Source organism: Oratosquilla oratoria, chromosome 24 (genome assembly GCF_046742065.1).
Source record: "Oratosquilla oratoria isolate Oo_2021 chromosome 24, ASM4674206v1, whole genome shotgun sequence".
NCBI classification, from domain to species: domain Eukaryota; kingdom Metazoa; phylum Arthropoda; class Malacostraca; order Stomatopoda; family Squillidae; genus Oratosquilla; species Oratosquilla oratoria.
In genome coordinates, this window is record NC_134800.1 from 20,727,620 (window position 1) to 20,753,091 (window position 25,472).

The 25,472-nt window shown below is 36.5% G+C and overlaps 1 protein-coding gene across 4 annotated transcripts in view; it reads left to right on the plus strand.

Moving 5' to 3' along the window:
• The window catches only part of LOC143038520 (uncharacterized), a 143,629-nt gene that overhangs the window by 44,023 nt on the left and 74,134 nt on the right, over window positions 1-25,472 (plus strand). For 3 of the 4 annotated variants that reach the window (XM_076207808.1, XM_076207806.1, XM_076207809.1), the window contains 4 exons: window positions 15,035-15,190; window positions 15,486-15,719; window positions 17,585-17,785; window positions 23,184-23,308. In XM_076207808.1, the coding sequence (XP_076063923.1) occupies window positions 15,035-15,190; window positions 15,486-15,719; window positions 17,585-17,785; window positions 23,184-23,308 (716 nt within the window). The remainder of the gene's footprint in view (window positions 1-15,034; window positions 15,191-15,485; window positions 15,720-17,584; window positions 17,786-23,183; window positions 23,309-25,472) is intronic. The other variant, XM_076207807.1, reaches the window with a different exon arrangement.

Consider the following 25,472-nt stretch of genomic DNA (forward strand, 5'->3'; position numbering starts at 1 on the left):
AGTTCTAAGGCCGTTATACTAGGGTCTAACATCACTTCTGTCTTCAGAATGTGGTCTGTGTGTGGCAAAGTCTTCCTTGACCAGCCAGAGCCCTCCTTCCTTCGTGGTGTGGTACCCGGGGGCAGTGTGCCACCTGCTTTCTTGAGGCGGTTAATCGTCATTCTTGTGACCTGCAGCTCAGCCGCAACGCATATCACAGACATTCCTTGTTCTAATAGAGCCAGGGCCTGACTCTTCTGCGCCAAAGAAAGCTGACTTCTTACCATTGTGCCTGGTTAGAAGTGGAGATACAGGGCAGGAAAGGCGGCCCTCAAGTAAAAAAAGGGACGCTTGGGAGCAGCTTGCAGGTGACCCTCTCTCTTCAAGCTTTGGTAGCTCACTGAGGACTGATGTGTAGGGGTGGAAGGGAGTAAGGAGAGACCAAGCGTCCTATGTCAGCATTAGCTCCGCCACTTCTTGTATGGCGGGAACGTGAATAAAAATGTTACATCGATTCACGTGTAACATTTTTATTTGCACTCAAAATGTCACTTTTTTGGCAGCCATTGTGTGTGCGTGTGTCTGTATATGTGTATATATATATATACACATATATATATATATATGTATACATATATATATATATATATACATATATATATATATATATATATATATATATGTATACATATATATATATATATATATATGTATACATATATATATATATATATATATATATATATATGTATACATATATGTAAATATATATAAATATATATGTATATATATATGTATATATGTATGTATATATATATATATATATATATATATATCTATATAAATATATATACTGTATAATATATATATATATATATATATATATATATATACATATATGTATGATATATTTGTATATACATATATGTATGTATGTATGTATTTACCTAGTTGCATTTTACGGGAAGGGGAGCTATGCTCGTGGTGTCCCATCTTTATATCTCATTTTATCTAAACTATTTTTAAATTCATGTATTGTTTTTGCACACACCACTTTCTCATCTAACTTGTTCCAAATGTCTATTACTCTGTGAGGAAAGCTATTCTTTTTCAGATCTCTTCTATAGCTGTCTTTCTTGATTTTCTTTCCGTGTCCTCTTGTATTTCTTTCATCCCATTTTATTAGATCCTCTCTATCTATAATTTCTATGCCTTTCATGATTCCGTAGTTATCAAATCTCCTATCTCTCTTCTCTGCTCTAGTGTCTGTAGCTCAAGTTTTGCTAGTCTCTCTTCATATGATAGTTTTGAGAGTGTTGGTGCCAATTTTGTAATTGCTCTTTGTATTCTTTCAAGTTTTGTTATATATTTTTTTTTAATTTGGTGACCACAGCGTTGCTGCATATTCCAATCTTGGTCTTATCAAAGTGATTAATATTTTCTTCACCATTTCTTCATCCAGGTATGTAAATGCCACTTTGATTGTTCTTATTAAATTATAAGTTTCTCCAAAAATCTTGTATATGTTTCTCAGGTGACATATTATTCATAATAATGACTCCCAGCTCCTTCTCATTTTCTACTTTTTTATTCCTTCTTCTCCCAATTTATATGATCCTGTTTTTGTTTTGTTTTTTTCTTTTCTTTTCTTTTCTTCCAAATACCATTATACTACACTTTTTGGTATTGAACTCCATCTCCCACTTCCTACTCCATTCCCATACTTTATTGAGATCACTGTAGTGACTCACAATCTTCTTCCGTGTTCACTTTTTTTAACAGTTTTGCATCATCTGCAAAGCTCATGTAACTTTCAATTTCTTTATCCATATCATTAATATATATAGCAAACATTATTGGGGCCAGAACTGTTCCTTGTGGAACACCGCTTATTACTTCATCCCAGTTAGAGTGTTTGTCTCTTATCACTACTCTCATTTTTCTTTCTTGCAAAATGTCTTCCATCCAATTAAGCAGTTTGCCCTGTATTCCTCCTTCAGTTTTTAATTTCTTAAGTAACTTCTTATGTGGTACTTTATCAAAAGCTTTTTTTAGGTCTAGAAATGCACAATCAGCCCATCCATCTCTTTCTTGTATTATATCTATTAGCCTTGAATAGAAACATATTAAATTGGTGACACATGATCGTCCTTGTCTGAATCCAAACTGCCTTGGATTTAGTACGTTGTTTTTTTTTTTCTAAATACTTTACTACCCATCTACTTTTGATATTTCTTTCACAAATTTTTGCTATTGTACTTGTTAGAGAGACTGGTCTATAGTTTGTAGGGTCCTCTTTATTTCCTCCTTTGTATATAGGTACTATATTTGCTCTTTTCCAATCTTCTGGAACTTTTCCTTCTTTCAAGGAACTGTTTATTATGCTTTGTATTTTGTCTGCCAGTTCATTCTTGCATTCTTTCAAAATCCAGTTTCTCATTTCATCTGGTCCATGCGATTTTCTGACATCAAGATTACTCAAGTGTTTCATTATTTCGTTCTTTGTTACTTCTATTTCTTTCATAGGGGGGACTTTCTCTTCCCATTCGATCTCTCCAGGTTGTATGTTCTCCCTTGTAAACACCGATTTAAAATGCTTGTTCATAATTTCTGCCATTTCTATTTCCTCTGTGTATTCAACTCCTTGTCGTAATTTCTCTAATTCTTGTTTGTTTTTCAGTTTGTTGTTTACAAATCTGTAAAATAGTTTTGGTTGATCTTTACATTTTTCTATGACATCTTTTTCATATTTTCTTTTTTCGTCTCTGCACACTTGTACATATTCATTTCTATAACAAGTTTATATTTTCCATTTTTCAGGTCTTTTGTCTTCAATTTGGTCCAAGCTTTGTCTCTTTTGTCTTTTAACTCCTTACAACTTTTGTTGTACCAGCACTTTACATATTCTTTTTCTTGTTTTTGTCTTGGGACATACTTTTCCACTCCTTTTTTGTAATTTTTTGTCAAAATACTCCATTTCTCTTCTACTGTTGTATCTTCTTTGTGTATTCTTCCCAGTTTTCATTTTGAAAGAATTCTCTTATTTTATCAAAGTTTGTTTTTTCATACATCAATCTTCCTTTTCTATATTGTTCATTTCTTTTCATGTATTTTTCCTCATTTAGTTCTAGTTCTATCAATATGTGGTCACTTTTACTTATTGGTGCCTGGTATTCTATCTTTTCCACTATTTGAGGTTCTGATGTGATTATTAGGTCTAGTCTCGATGGTTCTTCTTCATTTCTATACCTAGTGTTCTCTTGAATCCATTGTGTCATTGTATGGTCAATAATCATCTCAAGTAGAACATTTCCCCATGAGTCTTCTCCACCCTTTACTGTCATCTCTTCCCAGCAGACTTCTTTGCAATTAAAGTCGCCCATCATAACTATTCTTCCTTCATCTTCCATTATCTTGTTTAATGTTATCTTTGTGTCTTCTAACATACTTTTATGTTCACTCTTCCCACGAGGCTGTTTTTGGGGGCACGTAGTTTATTACAAACTTTCTGCTCTTCTTATCTCTGTCTTCTACTTCTATCATAATCATCTCTACTCTATTCTTTCCATATGTGACACACTTCACGTTTATATCCTTCTTAGTCAGGAACATAACTCCACCCCCTTGTTTTATCTCTCTGTTTCTAATCCAATAATTATATGCATTGTGTCCTATGCTGTTAGGTGGTAGTGGACCTTTTAATTTTGTCTCTACAATTCCCATTATGTCCGGTTCTTTTTCCTTCAGATAATCATTCAGTTCATTCAGTCCTGTTATTAATCCATCTATATTTGTGTAGGACACTCTTAACTTTCTGTTATTTCCATTGTATTTTCTGTTTCTTTTTTGTTTCTGTTATGGTCCATTTCCTCACTTTCATATTCACTACTCTCCAATAGAATTCTTCTTTTTCTGACTCTGTTCTGTTCTCGTTTTTTTTCTTTAGCTTCTTTCCTTTTCATTTTTTCTTCCTCTCTTTCCTCTTTATTCATTTCTCTTTTTATCCATACCTTTTTATATTATTCACTTGCTGCTAGCTTCCCTGTTTTTCTAAGATATTCTCTGCTGTTGTTTGTGACCTGAAGTTAATCTTAATTGGTCTGGACATATCTGTACTATATTTTCTGAGCCTAAACATCTCTTCAATTTGTTTCATGATTTCAGGTTCATCTTCCTGAACTAATTCTAGTAAACTGTTTACTTTTTCTTTTTCCTCTTTAATTCTTGTGGTTCTATTTTGGTTAAATTTCTCTTCCATTCCTAATATAATTATATATTTCTTTTTGTCTGCTAAGTCTCTTACTATATCACTTTAATAACTGAGTCTTCAGTTTGTTCTTTCATTTGTTGCTTAATTATGTCAGTAAATGCAACTCTACTGTTTTCTTGGATTTTTTTCTAGCCCTGTGCTTCCTTTGCTATGGCCTCTTTATTGTTTTTATTATTCCTCTTTAACCACTTCCATACAGTGACGCCTACGTAGGCGGTATGAGGAGCAAATGAGTACTCGATGATGCCCACGTCAGTATCTTGGTTATATTTATTGTAGTCGTACCTACGTAATTTCCATTCTCTCTAAACTGGCTTCATCAATTTTCTATGGTTATCAAAATACACGGGTGAAAGAGAACGAACGATTGAGCACTGACTTTATTTTTCATAATGCGATTATTATGACGCAACATCGCACGTTGGGCAGCTAATGCTGCCAGACGTGCGATGTGCCCCGGAGTGAAGAGGTTAATTCCTCATTCTCTTCTTTAACTTCTTTTAACTGTCTTTTTAATTCATGTTCATGCTTTCCCAAACCACAAGCTTTCTTTCACAATCTACACTGATGCATCCTACACAGGACTTGGCTCAGTCCTCATGCAACAACATGGCACAAAACTTAGACCAATTGCCTATGCGAGTTGGACACAACACAGTCACAGACATAGAAGCTTTAGTAGTTATATACACACTCAAATATTTCAAAGAGGTCATCCTTGGTTATGAGGTACACATATAATAGCCACCATAAGTTTGGACGCAATAATACTGACATCAATAATCATGCCACAAATTTGAAGTCCCTCACCCTCAATATCCTAAGCGAGCCAGATATTTTTTGTATGCCTGGCAGTGAGACCAAGGTTGGCTGCCACCAGGGCATGCAGTGTTTCCAGGCTCAGTGCTGTTTAAGATTCGACAGGGGGAGGATTACATTTCTGGAGCTTTGTGCTTTGCCTTCAATTTTATGTAAATTCTCGGTGGTTTGGCATCTGTGTTGCTGGTTATGGGTTGTGGACATGATATTAAATGTGACAATATTGCTGCTATAGTGGCCCTGTTTAAGGAAGGGCATTCTCTGAAGGAAATCAATGAAAATACAGGAGCTATAATGAGTTTAGTGCAATGCCAATTGTTACATTTGAAGGATGGTGGGGGGGGGGCATCACTACCTACCCCACATCAGCACTGTGGCAGACTCAGGAAACTCACCATGCACTTTAAATGTTATTAAGCATGAGATAGACAAGTCTCCTCGTAAATCTGCTAAACAAATTCAGCAGGAAAATCCTAGGTTATTAGTTGGTGTGTCTCTTCGCATAGTGCAATGCTGCTCCCCCCACCACACTTGAAACATAACAACCAGTGTTGCACTGAACACACTGTAACTCCTGTATTTTGTAGGATTTCCTTCACAGAATGCCCTGCCTTAAACAGGGCCACTATAGCAGCAATCTTATCACATTTGATTTCACATCCACTACCCATGGCTATTAACACAAACACCAAACCACTGAGAATTTACATAAAATTGAAGGCAAAGCACAGAGCTTCAAAAACATAATCCTGCCCCTCTCGAATCTCAAACAGCACTGAGCCTGGAAACACTGCATGCTTCCTCACCATTCCCAAACCCTGTTTAGATCTCTCTGTAATGATTCACAGTACTTGTTAGTTCTCACTTTCTTTAACAGTTTTGCATCATCTGCAAAGAAGCTTGTATAACATTTCACTCTTTCTTCCATGTCATTCACTTAAATTGTAAGCATTACTGGAGTTAGCACTGATCCTTGTGGGACTCCACTAATTACATCTTCCCAAGAAGTCTTCTTTCTGAGCACTACCCTCATTTTTCTTCCATGCAAAAAGTCCTCCATCCACTTCAGTAGTTTACTTTTTATCCTTCCTATAGTTTCCATCTTAAAAGTTTTTTGTGAGGGACTTTATCAAAAGCTTTTTATAGAACTATGTGTTTGTGTATATATATATATATATAGTAAACCCTCGATATAACAGACGATATGGGGATGGGTCTGTTGTTATATCCGAAGATCTGTTATAATCGAGGATCAGTTATAGCTGATGGGAATACTGGACAGATCCATTATATCCTGAAGTTTGTCCAGTATTAGAAATTACAGTAAACCCTCAATATAATGGATGATATGGGGACAGGGCTCTGTCATTATATCCGAAGATCCATTATAACCGACGATCCCTTTCTATAATGGGAAAAAATCCGTTATAGTGAGGTTTTGGCTGTTATATCCAATATCTGGGATATTGAGATCCATTACATCCAGTATCTGGTATATCTAGATCTGTTATATCGAGGGTTTACTGCATATGCATGTGTATATATGTATGTATATATATATATATATATATATATATATATATATATATATATATATATATATATATATATATATATATATATATATATAGACATATATATGTATATATATGTGTGTGTATATATATATCTATATATATATACACATATCTATGTGTATATATATATATGTGTGTGTGTATATATATGTATATATATATATATATATATATATATATATATATATATATACACACACACACATATATATGTGTGTATATATATGTATGTGTGTGTCAGACAAGTTGTAGCATGGTAAAAAAAATTATAGATAATATTAATCTTACCCTTAATACTTTGTTGGGCATCCTTTGCATTTCTTGACATCCCTCAGGTGTCGTGGCATGGACATAGCAAGATCATGTAGCTTCTGGGTAGGTATAGTATCCCAGCAAGCCCTAATTTCCCTCTCCAGCTTGGGGAGAGTGGTGACATCCTTTCCTTGTAACCTGTGTTTAACCACCTGCCAAAGATTCGCAATTGGGTTTAAATCTGGACTGTTTCTGGGCCAATCCTCAATGAACTTAATCTCACAGTCTTTAAGCTAGGTTATAACAGATGTGGCAGTGTGGTAGGGGGCACTGTCCTGTTGGAACACGCTTGCACCTGTTAACTCAAAGGACTCCTCCAGATGTTCATTTAGCAGCTCATAATAAATGTACTGGTTGATTTTAATGTTGGTAGGCAACACAACAAGCCTCCCCAAGCCCCTGCCTGAGAAACAATCCCATATCATTAATGAACTGGGGTGTTTCACGGTTCCACAAAGGTAGCGTGGGTCAAGGGAGTCACTGCCATGCTTCCAATACATGTTACCACCCCTCCCCTCAGTCACTGTGAACATTGCTTCATCAAACCTAAGCACGTCCAGCCAATCGGCATCATCCCACAGTAGATATTTTAGAGCATAAGCGACCCTATGAAACTTCTGCACACGGGTGAGAATCTGTTTCTTGGTGGGATGGTGTCTTGTGTAACCAAGCTCTTAAATACATCGGCTAACAGTACATACAGACACTTCACTGAACAGACCACTATTATTTTCCTTAATTTTATGGGCTGAAATATGAGGACTCTTCTCTAGGTCTCTCTTAACAATGTTATCAAGATGCCAAGAGGTCTTACGAGGCCTACCAGACTGCTCTTTCTGGGTTGGTATGGAATCACACTCTCCCTCCCTCCACCTAGCAACGTAATGCCTCACAGCACGATCACTTATTTTAAGTCAGTCAGCTATTTTCCTAGTTTGTTTACTGGCCATCTTGAGAGTGATAATCTGGACAATAGTTTCAGATGATAACTGCCTCGCTTTCCCCATAATAAAGCCACAAACACCCCCCCCCCCCAAAAAAAAAAAAAAAAGGTCACGAAATGGCGTAAGTCAGAACACAACAAAAAATATTCTTGCTACAGTGGCCAAGCCAACACTGACTGCATCCTTGCAGGGTGAGCGGGAAATTGGAGGGATGTAGTGATGTCATGCAGCCAGCCCAAAAGCTAAACACAGAGGTATATTGTATTCTGTGGTTTTTCCGATTAGTTGATTTACCGCCTGCAAGTGGTCTAGGGTCGAATATCTGCTCCTAAAGCCTGCCTGTTCTTTTGGTTGGTTTCCATCTAAAACTTGACTTAGTCTATTTGTAAGGGTCTTGGAGAATATATACATTTGATAGCAAGCTAATCAGTTGATAGTTACTAAGGTCCTTCTGGTCTCCTTTTTTGTGAAGCAAAATCACTATAGCATTGCACCACGCATCAGGAACGCTTTCTTGACATAAGCACTGGTTGTACAATTCAGCTAATTTATTATGGACTAATTTACCTGCGTCTTTCAACAGATCTATCGATATACCATCTTCCCCTGATGCTTTTCCTCGTTTCATAGTTTTTAGAGCAAATTCTACTTCTTTTGTAATCTCTGGTACACTACTAATGTCTACACATGAATTTACTGATTCAACTACGGTCTTCGACAAGTAAAGCTCTTGATAAAATTCTTCTACTCTTTTTACCATTTTGTATCTACATTTAATTATTTTTCCATTTCTATCTTTCAAACATATCATTTGCTGTCTTCCTAAAGCATGTTTGTGCTTGGTCACTTTAATACTTCTACTCTTCCGAATAGTTTCCTCTATTTCATCCATGTTTCTCTTTCTTTTCTCTAATCTCTGCCTTTTGTTGATAAGCTTGTTTAGTTCTACTCTTTCTATTTCATCTCTTCTGCTTTTAATCTGCATGGTCCTTCTTCTTTTAAGTAGGTCATTTGTAGCTTGGGAGTATTTGTTTTCTCTAATGTTTTTTGTACTTCCTACTTTCTCTGCCGATTCTCTAATGATATTCACTAAATTCAAATTAATATCTTCAACGGTGTCCTCATTAGTTCTTAGAGCTTTGAATCTATTTTTAATTCCCACTGAAATTTCTTATTATTATCCTTAACCTTTGCAAGGCTTATTTTCTTTCTTAAAATTAGTTTATTTCTCTCGGCTCTGAAATTGAATTTAGTTGTGCAACCTACCATTCTATGGTCACTACCTATGTTGACTTTATTTATCACCATAACATTGTTAACGCTTTTGCTCTCATCTCCTAATATGAAGTCTTATTTCGTTCTTTGTCGTTCCATTTGGACTTCTCCACGCTCATCATCCTCATGTTGTAGTTCTCTCTCTCTCTATATTATTATATATATATATATATATATATATATATATATATATAGTGTGTGTGTGTGTATACACATGATGTATTTCTTCTCTAGGTCTTTGATGGTTTCAAAATTCGAGGGTGAAAGAGAGAACGATCGATATAAGCGGTGACTATATTTTATGATGCGAGTATTATCACGTCACGTCGTACGGCTGGCATTGGCTGCTGCCCGCGAGATTTAAGTCCCGTACTGAAAATACATATTATAGTGTTTGAATATGGTAAAAAGGATAAAAATTATTAAATAAACTACTGTACATGTTTAATAGGCTATATTCAGTATCTCTGGTGGTTAATATACAGGTAGGCTAGGTACAGTGACCACGGAACAGAGTGGGGATCGACTTACGATGAGATCGTCTTACGATGGCTCTATCGAAACCTAATGCCATCGTAAGTCGACGTTTACCTGTATAGGTTAGCTAACACTGGGGAGAGATTGGATCCCATTGAACATCCGAACTGCTGTTTATGATATTGATCTTTAAATGAGAAAGTATTTGTGTTAGCACATAATTCCGTTAATTTAATGATTTTACTGACAGAGATTGGTAGTTGGTCCCGATAATTTTGTAATTTTGTTTCCAAGAAAGCTAAAACCTCAGCTACGTTGATGCAGGTGAACAAAGAAACTACATCAAGACTTAGTAATTTTCTCTGCCCAGATAAATGATGATTCTTGATCTTACTTATGAAATCTTCTGAATGTTTTATGTGCGAGTCGGAAAAGCACCCTACAAATTGTGATAAAATGTTTGTGAGCCATTTTGATGTCTTACTCGTACAAGAATTTCTATTTGAGATGATGGGTCTTAGGGGAACACTTTCTTTATGAATTTTTGGGAGTCCATAGAAATTAGGTAGTTGTGGGTTTATGACTAATAAATTATTATTAAAAAACTCTTTTCCCACGATATTGCGTGCTCTTCTATTGAATTCCGAGGCAGTATTTTTGAGAGGGTTTTTAGTTAGTTTTTCATAAGTCCTGATATCATTTAAAAGATCAAAGGCTTTGTTTTCATGTTCTAACTGATTGAGGATAACTATTTTCCCTCCCTTATCAGCACGGGAAATGATGACATCTTTACGATTTGTGAGACTGTCTACCGCTAACTTATAATGCTTAGGCAAACCGCATTCATCCTTAAAACAATCCACTATGCCTTGTAATAAGTATGATAAAGAACTTTTGTGTCTCAAAGGGATTCTATTACAAGGCAGACAGTCTCACGAATCGTAAAGATGTCATCATTTCCCAATAATTTGTTTAAGAAAATAGTCAATGTACATCAAAGACCTAGAGAAGAAATACATCAAGGTGTGTATAAACTCCCTTGCTCTGATTGTAACAATGTATATTGGGGACAAACAGGTAGAGATTTATATACTAGGATGCAAGAACATAAAAATTCAATTAAATACGCACAACATAATTCCGCTGTCTTCCAACATGTAGACAAGGAAGGCCATCATATGGATTGGAATGAGGCAAAGATTATCTTTAATTCAAAATGCAGTTTTAAAAGAAAAATAATAGAATCATCCTTGATTAACAAATTTCCAAATTTTAATATATCATATGGGCAGTGGTCACCTGACTGCATTACCACCTGGGCAGTCAACAAATTGTTACCATCGTTGGTGAAGGCGGGTGACCTGCCCCGCAAAGCACTAGACGATACCTGAGTCCTACCCTTGTCCCTTATTTTTATTGTATATAAGACATGCCTTTTGCTCTACCTTTCTGTATTCCACTGAAGAGGATCACAGTCCGTGATCGAAATATATGGAATTCATTTATTTAATTTCTTCTTATCCAACACAGTGGGTTTTTGTTGAATACATAAATATATATATATATATATATATACACATACATTGTGTGTGTGTGTATATATATATATATATATATATATATATATATATATATATATATATATATATATATTTGTACTTACCATTTCTTCATACAAGTACAGTGAGTCCTCCTTATAGGGTAATTCTTTATCCGGTAAATTCACAGTTAGGGTATTTGGTAATTACTACCCTCGATTCTATTTCCAGTAAGAAAAATTCACAGAAATGGTATCCGATTGTGTTTTGAAGAGGAAAGAGCAGGGAGAAGGTACGTCTGCCATATCCTATTATTACATGTTATAATGGGTTCGGTATACGGTAATTTCAATTTGTGGTAAGGTTTTCAGGAGTGCATATGTACCGTATAATGAGGACTTACTGTAATGCCACTTATATTGATCTTTGGAAGTGATAGGTTTCACCAACAATTTTGTTTATATGTTTGTCAGGAGACATATCTTTTGTGATGATCACCCCCAGGTCTTTTTCTGGTTACACTACCATTACTTCCTTTTCCCAAATTTTATATTGTCCTGATAGCGTTATTTTACTTTTTCCAAATTCCATTGTGCTCTATTTTGTAATGTTGAAGTCCACTTCCTACTTCTGACTCCATTCCCAGACCCTGTTCAGATGTTTCTGTAGTGAGGCACAGTCCGTTTCAGTACTCACTTTCATAAACAAATTTGCATCATCTGCAAAGAAGCTCATGTAACATTTCACATCTTCATCCATGTCATTCACATAGCAAACATTATTGGAGCCAATACTGATGTGTATTCACCTCGGATCTGCTGCAGCCTCCTTTCGAGACAGCCAGACACTACCCTACGGCAGTGAGCTCAGAGCTCATTATTAGCAGATCTCTGGGTAGGTCTGAGACCACTCACACTCCACACACCGGGACAGCAAGGTCACAACTCCTTGACTAACGTCCCGTACCTACTCGCTGCTAGGTGAACAGGGGCTACACGTGAAAGGAGACAAACCAAACTTGTCTCCGCCCGGCCAGGGAATCGAACCCCGGTTCTCCGACTTGTGAGGCCAGTGCTTTACCAATCCGCCACCGTGTGTGTGTGTGTGTGTGTATGTTTACCTAGTTGTATTAACCTGGTTGTATCTTACGGGAAGGGGAGCTACGCTTGTGGTATCCCGTTTCTGTATCTCACTGTATCTAATTTGCTCTTAAATTCTTGCATTGTTTCAGCACACACTACAGTTTCATCAAGTATGGTTGTTTTTTTCTCCAGGTCTTCTATAACTGACCTTTTTGAGTTTCTTTCCATGTCCTCTTGTGTTTCTCTTATCCTAATTTAGTAAGTCATCTCTATCAAGTACTTCTACACCTTTCATAATTCTGTAGATGGTCAACAAGTCACCTCTTTCTCTTCTATGTTCCAGAGTCTGTAGTTCTAGTTTTGACAGTCTATCTTCATATGACATTTTTTATAGCGTTGGAGCCATCTTTGTAGTTGCTCTCTGGATTCTCTCAGTTTTCCTCATATTCGTTTTAATACTAGGTGACCATAGTGTTGCTGTGTACTCTAATTTTGGCCTTATCCATGTGACTAATAATTTTTTAACCATTTCTTCATGTAAGTAAGTAAAAGCCACTTATATTGATCTTAGCAAGTTTCTCTGACAATTTTGTTTATCTGTTTATCTGGGGACATATCCTTAGTGATGATTACTCCCAGGTCTTTTTCAGATCCCACTTTCTTTACTTCCTTTGCACCAATTTTGTAATGTCCTGATATCCTTTTTTACTTTTTCCAAATTCCATTATACACATTTTTTAATGTTGAAGTCCGCTTCTCACTTTTGACTCCATTCCCAAACCCAGTTCACATCTCTCAGCAGTGAATCACAATCTGTTTCAGTGCTCACTTTCTTCAGCAGTTTTGCGTCATCTGCAAAGAAGCTCGTAACATTCCACCCTTGTCCATGTCATTTACATAAATAGCAAACATTATTGGAGCCAATACTAATCCTTGTGGAACTCCAGTAATGCATGTTTATTATTTATTGTTTATTATTACACATACATTTTTTTTATTATATATATATATGTATATATATATATATATATAAATATATATATATATATATAAATATATATATATATATACCGTATTTGTCGGATCATAAGGCGCAGGAAAAATCCTTAAAATCGGCCAAAATCGGGTGGTGCGCCTTATCGTGAGGTGCGCCTTATGTGTGGCTTCAGTGCAAAAAAAATGCCTTGGACAGTGACATACTATTTTGACACGTTTCGTAGCTAGCCTGCCGACGGCGACAGTGCAAAGGCGTAGCAAAAGTTACAGCCAAGTTATAACCAAAATGCATGTATATTGACAAGAAAATTGCGAAAACTTCAACAGTTTTCGAGTCCATGCCACTGCATTCATTCACGCTATCATGGCTATGATATGATAGCGTCCACAACACTGACAGCCATTTTGCATTGGTCTAGTCTCGCTCCACTCCGACTGTAGTCATTTGGGTATTTTTTTTTTAGTTTCGACCATGGGCACAATATAACAATAGAAAATTAATTATTAATTTTGTAAATTAAAATGTATCAACGTAAAATGCAATTTTGTGGGCGGAAATGAAAATAAAAAATACCTTGGTACTTCCGACAGTACCTCGCCAGGCACATTTTCTTGAGGGAATTTTATGGAGCTGAGGTATATGCATTCCTTCAAGCTGCAAGAACTTTGTATACCCCGCTAACTGAGAGAGTGGTTGAAAAGCCCGCCAACGTCTCTCACGACGGCGACAACGAGGACGAGGCGGTTGACATTTAATTTGCAGGTAATGATTTATTAAACACAGGTTAGGTCAGACGACGTCGGCATCTATCATAACAAACATGGCGCACCATTCGTCCGACACGACTTCGTTACTTACGAAATCTGTTTTAGCACCATTTTTTTCGCTTACAAAATTGCATATTACGTTGATACATTATAATTTACAAAATTAATAATTAATTTTCTATTGCTATATTGCGCCCATGGTCGAAACTAAAAATTTACCGTCATTTGTAATAAATCTTGTGTTTTTAAGTGAATAGAGAATTCCGGGAATAAAACTGCTAATGTTGGTTTTATTCCCCACAATTCCCGTAACGTGTTTATGTTGTTTTTAAGGTGTATTGGCAGGGCAGACCGTCCATGGAGGTGGTCTGATTTTACTGACCAAAATAAAAAAAATATATATCATTTATTTTTGTAATTTTGCTAAATCCCAACCGATTTTTCTCATTCAACAACAAAAATGTTCAGTTCTGAATGCACTCATATATGCATGATTATCCGATGACGAGACCAGGTGCACCTTATGTAAGGACGGGGAATAGTAAATTACGGGTGCGCCTTATGGTCCGAAAAATACGGTATATATATACATGAATATATATATATATATATATATATACATATATACATTTATATATATATTATATATATATATATATATATATATATATATATATTTTTTTTTTTTTCTTCTTCTTCTTCTTCTTCTTCTTCTTCCTCCTGAACTTGCCATTCCCCTTAAGAAGAACTTCCTCCTATCACTATAGCTTGTGACATGGTAACTTAACCCACACAGATACAATACAGATCATAGTCATCAGCATCATTGTCATCAGTTGGCATCAATCATCAGTCACAGTGAAATCTAATAGTCCCAGTAGTGCTGTTAGTACAGTCTATTTGATAGATTTATGTATCTACTAATTTGCTCAGTTTGCTCAGCTAGGCATTGAACATTGCCATTATAATTTGGTTCAAAAGACTTTTTTCATTTCAGGCTCAAGCTGTCACCTTCCCCACTCTATTAATGATGGGTCTAGCAAGATAGGAGAGTCTCAAGTTGAACTTGGAGTAGAACAAGCCTGTCTCACTCACCATTCATCCTACTGTAGCAATTATCAGCTCAATTTTATGCTTAATGTCTTGACAGCTAGTAAGTAATATTATTAATTCAATCTAGTGGATATATATATATATATATATATATATATATATATATATATATATATATATATATATATATATATATATATATATATATATATATATACAGATTGCGCTGTCAGATTAAATTAAACATAACCCTTACATTTTGGAAAGATCTATTTCATGTTTTATGAAATAGAAATGAAAGTTTTTTTTTCCTATGATATTAGTTCTGCCACTGTTATTACAGCAATCATAATTGTGGAAAACATATTAGTGAAATTTACATTTTCCCCTTTCAGACAAAATATATATGATTATATATGGATGGGGAATAGATGGCAAACAGCATTGCAGTGAGATTACTTATGAAGGTCGATTAGGTGCAGCTCACAGTGTTCTTCATGTACAATGTTTTAAACTTCCTGAAGGATCGTACAATGTAACTGTTTTAGAGCAAGAGATCCTAAATGAAAGTGAAGAATCCCTTACAGTTGTTATAGAAGACACTCCTATACTACTTGGTCATTCATATGGTAAGTCTTTGTGTGTGTATGCTTACCAATATGTGCAGTTGAGGAATATGTGAATCAGCCTTTACATATTCATATGCTTAGTAGTAATAATAGCAGCAGCAGCAGTATTTTGTTGGTCATAACCAGGGCTTTTGTATGTGGGGACAATATTGTGCTGAAGAGGTGAATTCATAGAGTTGATAAAAGATCAATTTAAGGAAAGCAGTACAATTACAAGTTATTTGGAAATTCGTTAACACAAGTGGATAGTGAAAAGGATCTCGGCCTCATTATCGATAACAATCTCAAATCATCTAAGCTGTGTATTTCAGCCTCTGAGAAAGCAAATAAGATTCTAGGACTGATTACATGATCTTTTGACTTCAAAAGTCCAACTCTCATTAACAAGCTATATAAATCGTTAGTTCCTCCACATTTGAAAATTGCTGTTTCTATATGGTTACTGAATCTCATTAAAGACATTGACAGATTGGAAAAAGTGCAACAGCGAGCTACAAATCTGATTCCAAATATCAAAGGTAAATCATACGGAAGTCAACTAAAACATATGAATCTGTTTTCCCTAAAAGAGTGTAGACTCAGAGGTGACTTGATACAGGTCTTTAAGATTCTGAAGGGAATTGACAGCATCAAAAGTGACAAAATTTTCATACTGAATGAGAATCAGACAAGAAGTAATGGTGTCAAACTGTCAGGAAATGGACTTGATTTAGAAGTTAATAGAAACAGCTTTGCCAACTGTGTAGTTTATGAATGGAATAAACTTCCTGCAGAGGCAGTGCAATATAGTTCAGTTTGAAGCTTTAAGATTTGTTTAGATAAATACCTAAATAATATAAATACCTAAACAAAATGCTGTAATGCCTGCCATTTATGTTATATCGTTTGTTTATTTGTTTGTTATTATTTTTCTGTTTATTATTATTTACTTGATTATCATTTATTATTATTTATCTATCCATTTATTATTATTTATTATTTGCCTGTTTGTTTATTATTAAACTTTACCTATTTTGATTATTGATATTATTATTTAGTTTTATGGCTACCTCCCTTATAAGGGGAAAAAAACTTTGGTATATGTATATGTATATTATAATTTTTATTTATTTATCATTATTATAATTTTTTCACATCTAACCTAGTTATGGACCAAAAGGTCTCCTGTCAGCATGCTCCCCCTTAGTAATTCTTTGTAATCCTGTTGACAGGAGGGATAGTAGAAATTGAAAATGGTCAGCATTCTTTTTTGGGTGGAGAGTATTCTTTAATCATTAAAGAATGCTATGAAACTGATCCATAGAGATGTCACCAAAGTCTCTAAAGTATTAACTGCATAAAACACATTACCAATACACTATATGAGGTAGTAGCAGTAGTAGAGTATAATTTGTCAGAACATTGGAGCATCTCACCAAAGGTTTTCCACTCCAGGTATGTCTGTGTGCTCTCAAAGCTGTGCACTATGTCAAGATACTTGTGAGTGCATGTGGCATTGAGGAAGTGTGAACATTTATCACCTTTTGTATTACTTTATGTGCATTGGTATGATCCAAATATTTTGTGTTGACCAATCGGATCATAGTGATGGATGTTGTTTTGGTTAAGAATGGGTAAAACTATCTGAAGGGCATCTTGATAAAGACCACTCATTTGACTTGAATTTACTGCGGTTGCATAAGATCTGTATTTTGCAGGGACAAAATCCATAAGGAATATTATTGTGAATAACTGTAAAATATTATTTATAGATTTAAACCATATATTCCATTTTAGACTACCTTTGATTGTTGAATACAGGAATGAGACCTGTTAGCATGCATAGACATTGTAATCTGTTGAGACAGTATTTTGCACTCCCCCAGAAGATAAGAAGTTGAGACGGGTGAAGCATAATATACATCCAGGAATAGATTACACAGGTAGTACACAGAGAGCTGTGGTACCAAACCTGTATAACTGCCAGAAATGCTTGAATTTGACACACCAGTACTACCCACAAACTGCTCTTCTCAACTTCACCTACACAATTATGGATATTGAAGGTTGTCAAGGCAATTGTACAGGTGGGTAATTTCAATTGTTCACAGATAATGATGACGATAATTTATGTGATGTCCTTTACTGGCCAGAAACCCACAGCCTCACAATGTTTAGCAGTGGTCCTCAAGACCTCCCATAGATCTCAATGGGAAGAAACATTGTACTATTGTTTGTTTTATTAGTGTTTCCCCATCTGGAGTATTGGCTGTGTGTTATTGTGAGGTTATTAGCTGTACAGTAGCATGCAGCTGATACTTTAGGGTCTATATGGGGTGCCCCAACAGATCAGAGCCATACATCATTTTATGATAAAGGAAATCTCTATTCATAGAGAAATTATGATACTTTATTATACTGCAAATGTCCCTTTGTTATGCTGTCCCCCCACTCTTAATACTGTCCTGCACCACTTCTCTGAATGTTCCTTTCCTTTGCTGAACCCTGTGGTGAGGGAGCTTTTAATGTGTGTAGATGTGGTACAGATGAGAGTAAAGGGGAAGAAATAGACAGTATGTTTGTGAGAAGAAAGATGGATGTGTTGGCATTGAGTGAAACTAAGTAGAAAGGGAGGAGTGAGTTTGAGTTTGGGAGTGTAGTTGGGAGAGTGTCAGGAGGGAAGAGAGGACAAGGGAGAGAAGGGGTGGCTATTCTAGTAAGTGAAGAAATGGGTAAATGTGTGGTGAAGTTGAAGGAGGTTTCTTCAAGGTTAATGTGGATGAAAGTGAAAATGGGAAGAGAGATTTGGGTTTTTGTAAGTGCATATGGTAGTGAGAAGAGTGCAGAGGAAAAGGAGGCTTTTTTGATAGTTTTAAATGAATGCATAGAAGGTTTAGGAAGAAGTGTTAATGTAGTGGGATTGGGAGATCTTGATGCTAGGGTAGGAAATGAACTAATAGATGGAGCAGTTAGGAAGTGTGGAGTTCCAGGAAAAAATCATAGTGGAGATGTGTCTAGAGCAGCGTTTCTCAGCCTTTTACCCTTGTGTAACCTTTAAAATAAATTGTATGTCTCTAGGAACCCCTGTGGAAAAAAACAACAACACATATACCATATCTTTCTCACTGTATTTTCATCGTAATAATAGGTTAGATAGGATGTCTATGTTACATTATTACAGTAATCTTTTGCAGAACTCTGGGTCAGAAATGCTGGTCTAGAGAGTTGATGATAGCAAAGCATGATTAAGAAGAAAAGCATAAGTAAACATGGGAGGGAGTGGTGGATGGAAGGGTAGTAGATAGGGCTTTAAAGGACTACATATTGGTGACCAGGACAAGAGTAGGAAGAGTTTTGGATGTACATGTTCTAAGGGGAGAGAGTGGGGGAATATGAAATAATTTTTTGGTGGAAGCTAAGTTGAGAGTGGAGGATAGAAGGAAAAAGAGGAAAAGGACAGAAAGTAGGGACATGCTTAGAGTAAACTGCGTAAATGAAAAAGAAAAGGAGTATAAGAATCTGCTGAGAGAGCAGTGGGAGGGAGTGAAGGATAGAGTAGAACTAGGAGTGTAGGAGGAATGGGGATGGTTCAGGAGGGAGTCATAAGGTGTACAAAGATAGTGTGTGGAACAAGGAGGATGGGAGGAATTAGAAGAAAGGGTAATGAGTGGTGGGATGAGGAAGCAAAGAAAGGTGTAGAAGAGAAGAAGCAGGCTTTTGTAGATTGGTTACAGATTAGGACAATGGAATCATATGAGAGATACAAAGTAAAAAGAGAAGTAAAACATAAAGCAGGCAAAGAGGAGAGCAGATGTGAAATGGGGTAAGAGTATGACAAAATTTTGAAAGTAATAAATGTTTTGGAAAGAAATTGAGAGAGGAAGAGGAGATGAATCAAATAGAGAAGAAAAGGTAAAAGGTGCAGATAGAGAGATGATAAGGGAAGAGAAGGCAGTGAGAGGAAAATGGGCAGAGTATTTTAGGAAGTTGCTAAATGTGAATGAGGATAGGGAGGGAAAGATAGTTGCAGTGGGAAACACTAAGAAAATGACCGTGATGAGTGAGAAAAATGGAGGAGAAATATGCGATAGGAGGAAAGCTGTTAAAAGCAGTCAAGGGTTTTTATGAGAGTAGTAGAGCTTGTGTTAAGATTAGAAATGGAGAGAGTGAATGGTTCGAGGTAAAGGTGGGACTTTGTCAGGGATGTGTTATGTCACCCTGGCTGTTCAATTTATATATGGATGGGGTGTTGCGAGAGGTGAATGCAAGGGTAGTGGATTGGGGATTGAAAAATGTTAAAGAAATGGAGAAAAGTGGGAGATAACCCAGTTGTTGTTTGCTGATGACACTGCACTTGTAGCATGATCAGAGGAGTGAGTGAGGAAGTTAGTGACAGAGTTTGGGAAGCTGTGCAAAAAAAAGAAGTTGAAGATAAATGTGTATGAAAGTAAGAATATGAGTTGTACAAGGGGAGAAAGTGGGAGCAGACTGGAAGTGAGTATTAAAGGAGAGAGATTGGAGGAAGTGGATAGATTTAGATACTTGGGTGCGAATGTGTGATGAAAGGGAGGAGTGAGGGTGGAGGTAGAATGTAGATTTAGAGGAGTGGATTAAAAAGTGTTATGAGAAATAGACATTTGGGAATGGATGCTAAGAGGAGATTGTATGAAGGAGTGATTGTGCCAACAGCACTGTATGGGGAAGAAAAATGGAACAAAAGACAGGAAGAGAGAAGGAGTTTGAATGTGTTTGAGATGAAATGCCTGAGAAGTATGATGGGGTTGCTAGGCTAGATAGAGTGAGTAATGAGGTGAGGAGAACAGGGGTGGAAAAGGAGTTGGGAGATAGGGTTGATGAAAGAGTATTGGGATGGTTTGGACACATGGAAAGAATGAATGAAGAAAGATTAGTAAAAGAGGTGTGGAAGGCAGAGGTGGAAGGAGTGAGCATGAGGGGGCGTCCTAGGATAAAATGGATGGATTGGGTAAAAGAGGCATGGAAAAGAGTGGAATGTCTGTTGAGGAAGGACAGGGGTGAGGGAGCATGTATGAGAAATAAATTGACGCAGCTTGAAGGGATTTCTCCCCGTCTTCTCCTTCTCTGCATGAGGGGACAGAGAGGGGGGTCACTGAATTAATTGACCTCACTGTGGATGTGCTGTGTCTTGCGACACTGCTTCTGACCCAGGGCAGTGGACAAGATGCTGGGATGACCCGTTATCTAGGAGGTGCCAAGATAAGAGGGTAGATGGGAGTGGAGTATGTAGGGGATGGAATTGGTGGGAGTGGTTTCTATGCCTTTGTTTTTTGGCTACCTCCCTTGTAAGGGGGAAAAAAAGCCTTTGGTATATGTATGTATATATATTACATATATATATATATAAATAAATAAATACATGTAAATACACATAAAAATTCACATGCACACACACACATATCAAAGCTTTTTACCCCATATAAGGGAGGTAGCCAGTCAAGGCACCTATGGAAAAATCCTTCCCACACTTGACAATAACTACACTGTGCTGAGGATACCATTCAGTATTAAGACTGTACTAACACATAATAGGCCTGGCCACAGATTTAAACTGCCCCAGATGGATCTACTATTAGGGGTGTGCTGATTCAATTTTATTTTTTACTAACACATAATAGGCCTGGCCACAGATTTAAACTGCCCCAGATGGATCTACTATTAGGGGTGTGCTGATTCAATTTTATTTTTTGCCGGTGCCAATGCCAATGCAGATTCCTATTTACCATTAGTTCAGATGCCGATGCCAAGTCCTATTCACTCTTAGTTGCTAATGCCAATGCTGATTCCGCTATATATAATTACAGTATATCAGTTTTTAATATAAAGTAACTAAACTGTTTTTACTTGCTTTATAATCGATGTTGATTATGCCAGTCGTTGAGCTGTTGGATGCTAATGATTGAATGAAATTAATGACATACTTTTTGATTGACCACTTTATGATTATCAATGTGTGATTGTATTAGTTTCTATTGATTGAAAAATGCTAATAAAATACATGTGATACTGTTTATAAAGATGCCAGATGTTTTTAGATTAGAGATTTTTAAGCCTCCAATGTCTCCTTACAAAAATTGTATTTTTGAATAACAAAGAAGAATTATTAAGCCAAAAAGCATAAAGATGTATTGTAATGTATTTACTTGCCAAAATACATAAAAAGAAATTCTTTATAAACGATTTGTTTGGCAATAAATTGCTGTGGAGTAAGTGGGAGTAAATCCGTCCGCCAATTTTTCACATTTCTAAGCAGGTAAAATCGACCAAGTCCATGGGAGCAGGACGATTTACTCCCATATTATTCTCATTTAATTTCAGTAGTAGAAACTTTGCTGTTTAAAAAAAAACAATAATAATTCTGTACAAGAAATACAAAAGAAAATTTAAATTAATATAATTTGTTCTAACATTTACTCCAACTTGTGCTGTCATACATCCTCATATCTGCAGATTTTATCACCTCTGCATAATAGTTTTGAAACTTGTGTTATGGCACTTGAAGGCAGTGTAGGCTTACCACTTCCACAGCATATTCCTAGCCACCTCATTCCCTACGGTTGTGATGCTATGTGAAAATAAAGCAATGATTATTTGGTAGTGGTATCTCATATAGTACATTATATGCTGCATGGCCCTATACAACCACCAGAACAATGAATAATAGGGGAATTACTGAATAGGCATTGGCAAAATATTGCCGATGCTGAATCCCATTCACAAAAAAATAAAAAATAACGATTCTCGCCAATGTCGATGTCAGTTCACAAAAAAGTACTGATGCCAATGCCGATTAATCGGCACACCCCTAACCACTATATAGAAGACACAGAACACCTCATTGTACAATGTTCCACACTAAACAGTCATCAGACAACAACACAATATCTCTTCTTTTTGTGACTTATAGTCCTGCCCAGGGCCCTTTGCTGGTTTCATGGACGCTGTGGGTCTTCTGCAAGAGAGACCAGGGGCAGTGGATTGAATGATTGTGTGTCAAGAAGGGAGGAGAATACCATTGATAAAGTGATTGGAAGGAAATTGTAAATGGCTGAAGGGATGACATGTCTCTTTTCATCTGTTAAATGATTTTAAGTAGATGAGGTGAAGGTGTTGCCATATGATAAAGTGATGGGAGTAAACCAACTCTGGCTGTTGGGCCCTGATGTGGAAGTACTGTACTGTACTGCATTGTCCATGACCTGACTGGTGTGGTGTGAGACATGGATGACCCGACATCTCCCTAGATGGAAGGGGCAATAAAGGGGTTTTAATTGTGTATGAAGTGTGTGTATGGTTTGGCTCTGCCACCTCCCTAATAAGGAGAAAGGATTTTGAGATTGATGTATTCATGTTTATTGTTGTTCTTATTTTAAATGATAGTGGTCCTTTCATTCATCCTTAAATGTGTAATTAATTATAATTGGCTATTGAAATAAAGGTTTTCCACAGAATTTACCCTGACTGTGCTGAAGTACAAAAATGAGAATGACCAGAAGAGCTGTGAGGCACGGAATTTTACTTCAGCTACAATTCAACAATTATTGCACCCAACACCAGAACGGAACATATCAAGTGTAAGTTAAACGAAAGGATGAGTAACTCCTTGGAGTTTTTCATGAGAAGTAACCTAAACTCTTTAAACAGTGGCATTATACCTTATGAACTCCATATTGTATTTTACCATATTTCATGACTTATAAAGTGCTGCAGTGTAATAGACACCCAGTTTAAAGGATAATAATCAGAAAAGAAAAAATTATGACTGTCTTAAACCAAATTCTGTTCACCCCTGTGAAATCTAACTTTATTTCAGCTTGAATCCCTCGTGAATCATGATAAATTTTTCACAAACCAGGATTTACCTAGTTGTATTTTACATGAAGGGGAGCTATGCTTGTGGTGACCCATTTTCGTATCTTGCAAGATCAAGTTTGTTCTTAAATTCTTGTATTGTGTTTGCACACACTATTTTTTCGTCCAATTTGTTCCAGATATCTATCACTCTGTGTGGTAAGCTGTTCTTTTTCAGGTCTCTTCTGTAGTTATCTTTTTTGAGTTTCATTGCATGTCCTCTTGTTTTTCCTCTGTCCCACTGTAATAAGTCCTCTCTATCAAGGCATTCCTTTCCTTTCATAATGCTGTTGGTGGTTAGTAGGTCCCCTCATTCTCCTCTTTGTTCCAGGGTTGGCAATTCCAGTTCGGCCAGTCTTTGTTCATATGTCAGGTTTGAAAATGTTGGGGCCATCTTTGTCGTTGCTCTTTGTATTCTTTCTAATTTTCTTTTTGTACTGGGTGACCATATGTGCTGCATATTCCAGTTTTGGCCTTATCAGTGTTATTTTTTTTTTTATCATTTCCTTCCAGGTATTTAAAAGCCACCTTTATTGATCTCAACAAATTGTATGTTTCTCCAACTATTCTATTTATATGTTTATCTGGTGACATGTCTTTGGTGATGATTACTCCTAGGTCCCTTTCAGAATTTACTTTCTTTACTTCTTTTTTGTCAATTTTATACTATCCTGATATTCTCTTCTTGCTTTTCCCAAATTCGATTATACTGCATTTCTTGATGTTGAATTCTATTTCCCATCTTTTGCTCCACTCTGAGACTTTGTTCAGATCACTCTGTAACAACTCACAGTCTATTTTGGAGTTTATTCTCTTTAACCCCTTCCATATGGTGCCGCATATGTAGGCGGCATGAGGAGCAAGTGGATACGCGAGGCTGCCATATCGGCGTCTTGATTATATTTATTGTAGTAGCCCCTGCGTAATGACATACTCACTAAACTGTCTTCATCACATTTTCTATGGTTATCAAAATTCACGGGTGAAAGAGAGAACGATCGATATAAGCGGTGACTATATTTTATGATGCGAGTATTATTACGACACATCATACGTCTGGCAGCTAATGCTGCCCGTGAGATTTTGGCCCGTACTGAAGAGGTTAATAACTTTGCGTCATCCGCAAAGAAGTTCATGTAACACTTAATACTTTCGTCCATGGCATTCACATATATAACAAACATTATCGGAGCTAGTACTGACCCTTGTGTGACACTACTACTCATTTCTTCCCATTTTGAATATTTGTCTCTAAGCACTACTCTCAATTTTCTTCCATGTAGGAAATCCTCCATCCAATAAAATAGTTTTCCATGTATGCTGCCTGTTGTTTCCAGTTTATATAGCAATTTTCTGTGTGGTACCTTAACAAATCCCTTTTGTAAGTCCAGGAAGGCACAGTCTGCCCAGCCATCCCTTTCTTGCATATATCTACCAATCTTGAATAGAAACAAATCAAATTACTGGTACATGATCTCCCCTGTCTGAATCCAAATTGCCTCAGGTTCAGTATATTGTTCTCCTCCAGATATTTTGTCCATCTATCTTTGATGACTCACAAATCTTAACTATTGTACTTGTTGTTGTTGTTGTTCCCTAGAATGTCTGTCCGAGCAGTCCCATCTCCCCAAGGAATGCCACAGCCGAAACTGGGTTTTCCCACAAATCCTTTATAGAGTGTATGTTGTGTTGTTTGCTTGCATGATTGTGTATAATGCAGTCTTCCATTATGTGTTGTATTGTATGGGATGAAGTGTTACATCCTGGGCAGCTGTTCACAATGCGGTCATCCAGCCTCTTCTGGTAGCTTAGAAGTGCTGGGTGGTGGCCGCACTGCAGTCTGGCCAAGTGGACTCTGTCCTTTTGTGGGAGAGAGGATTCAGAAGG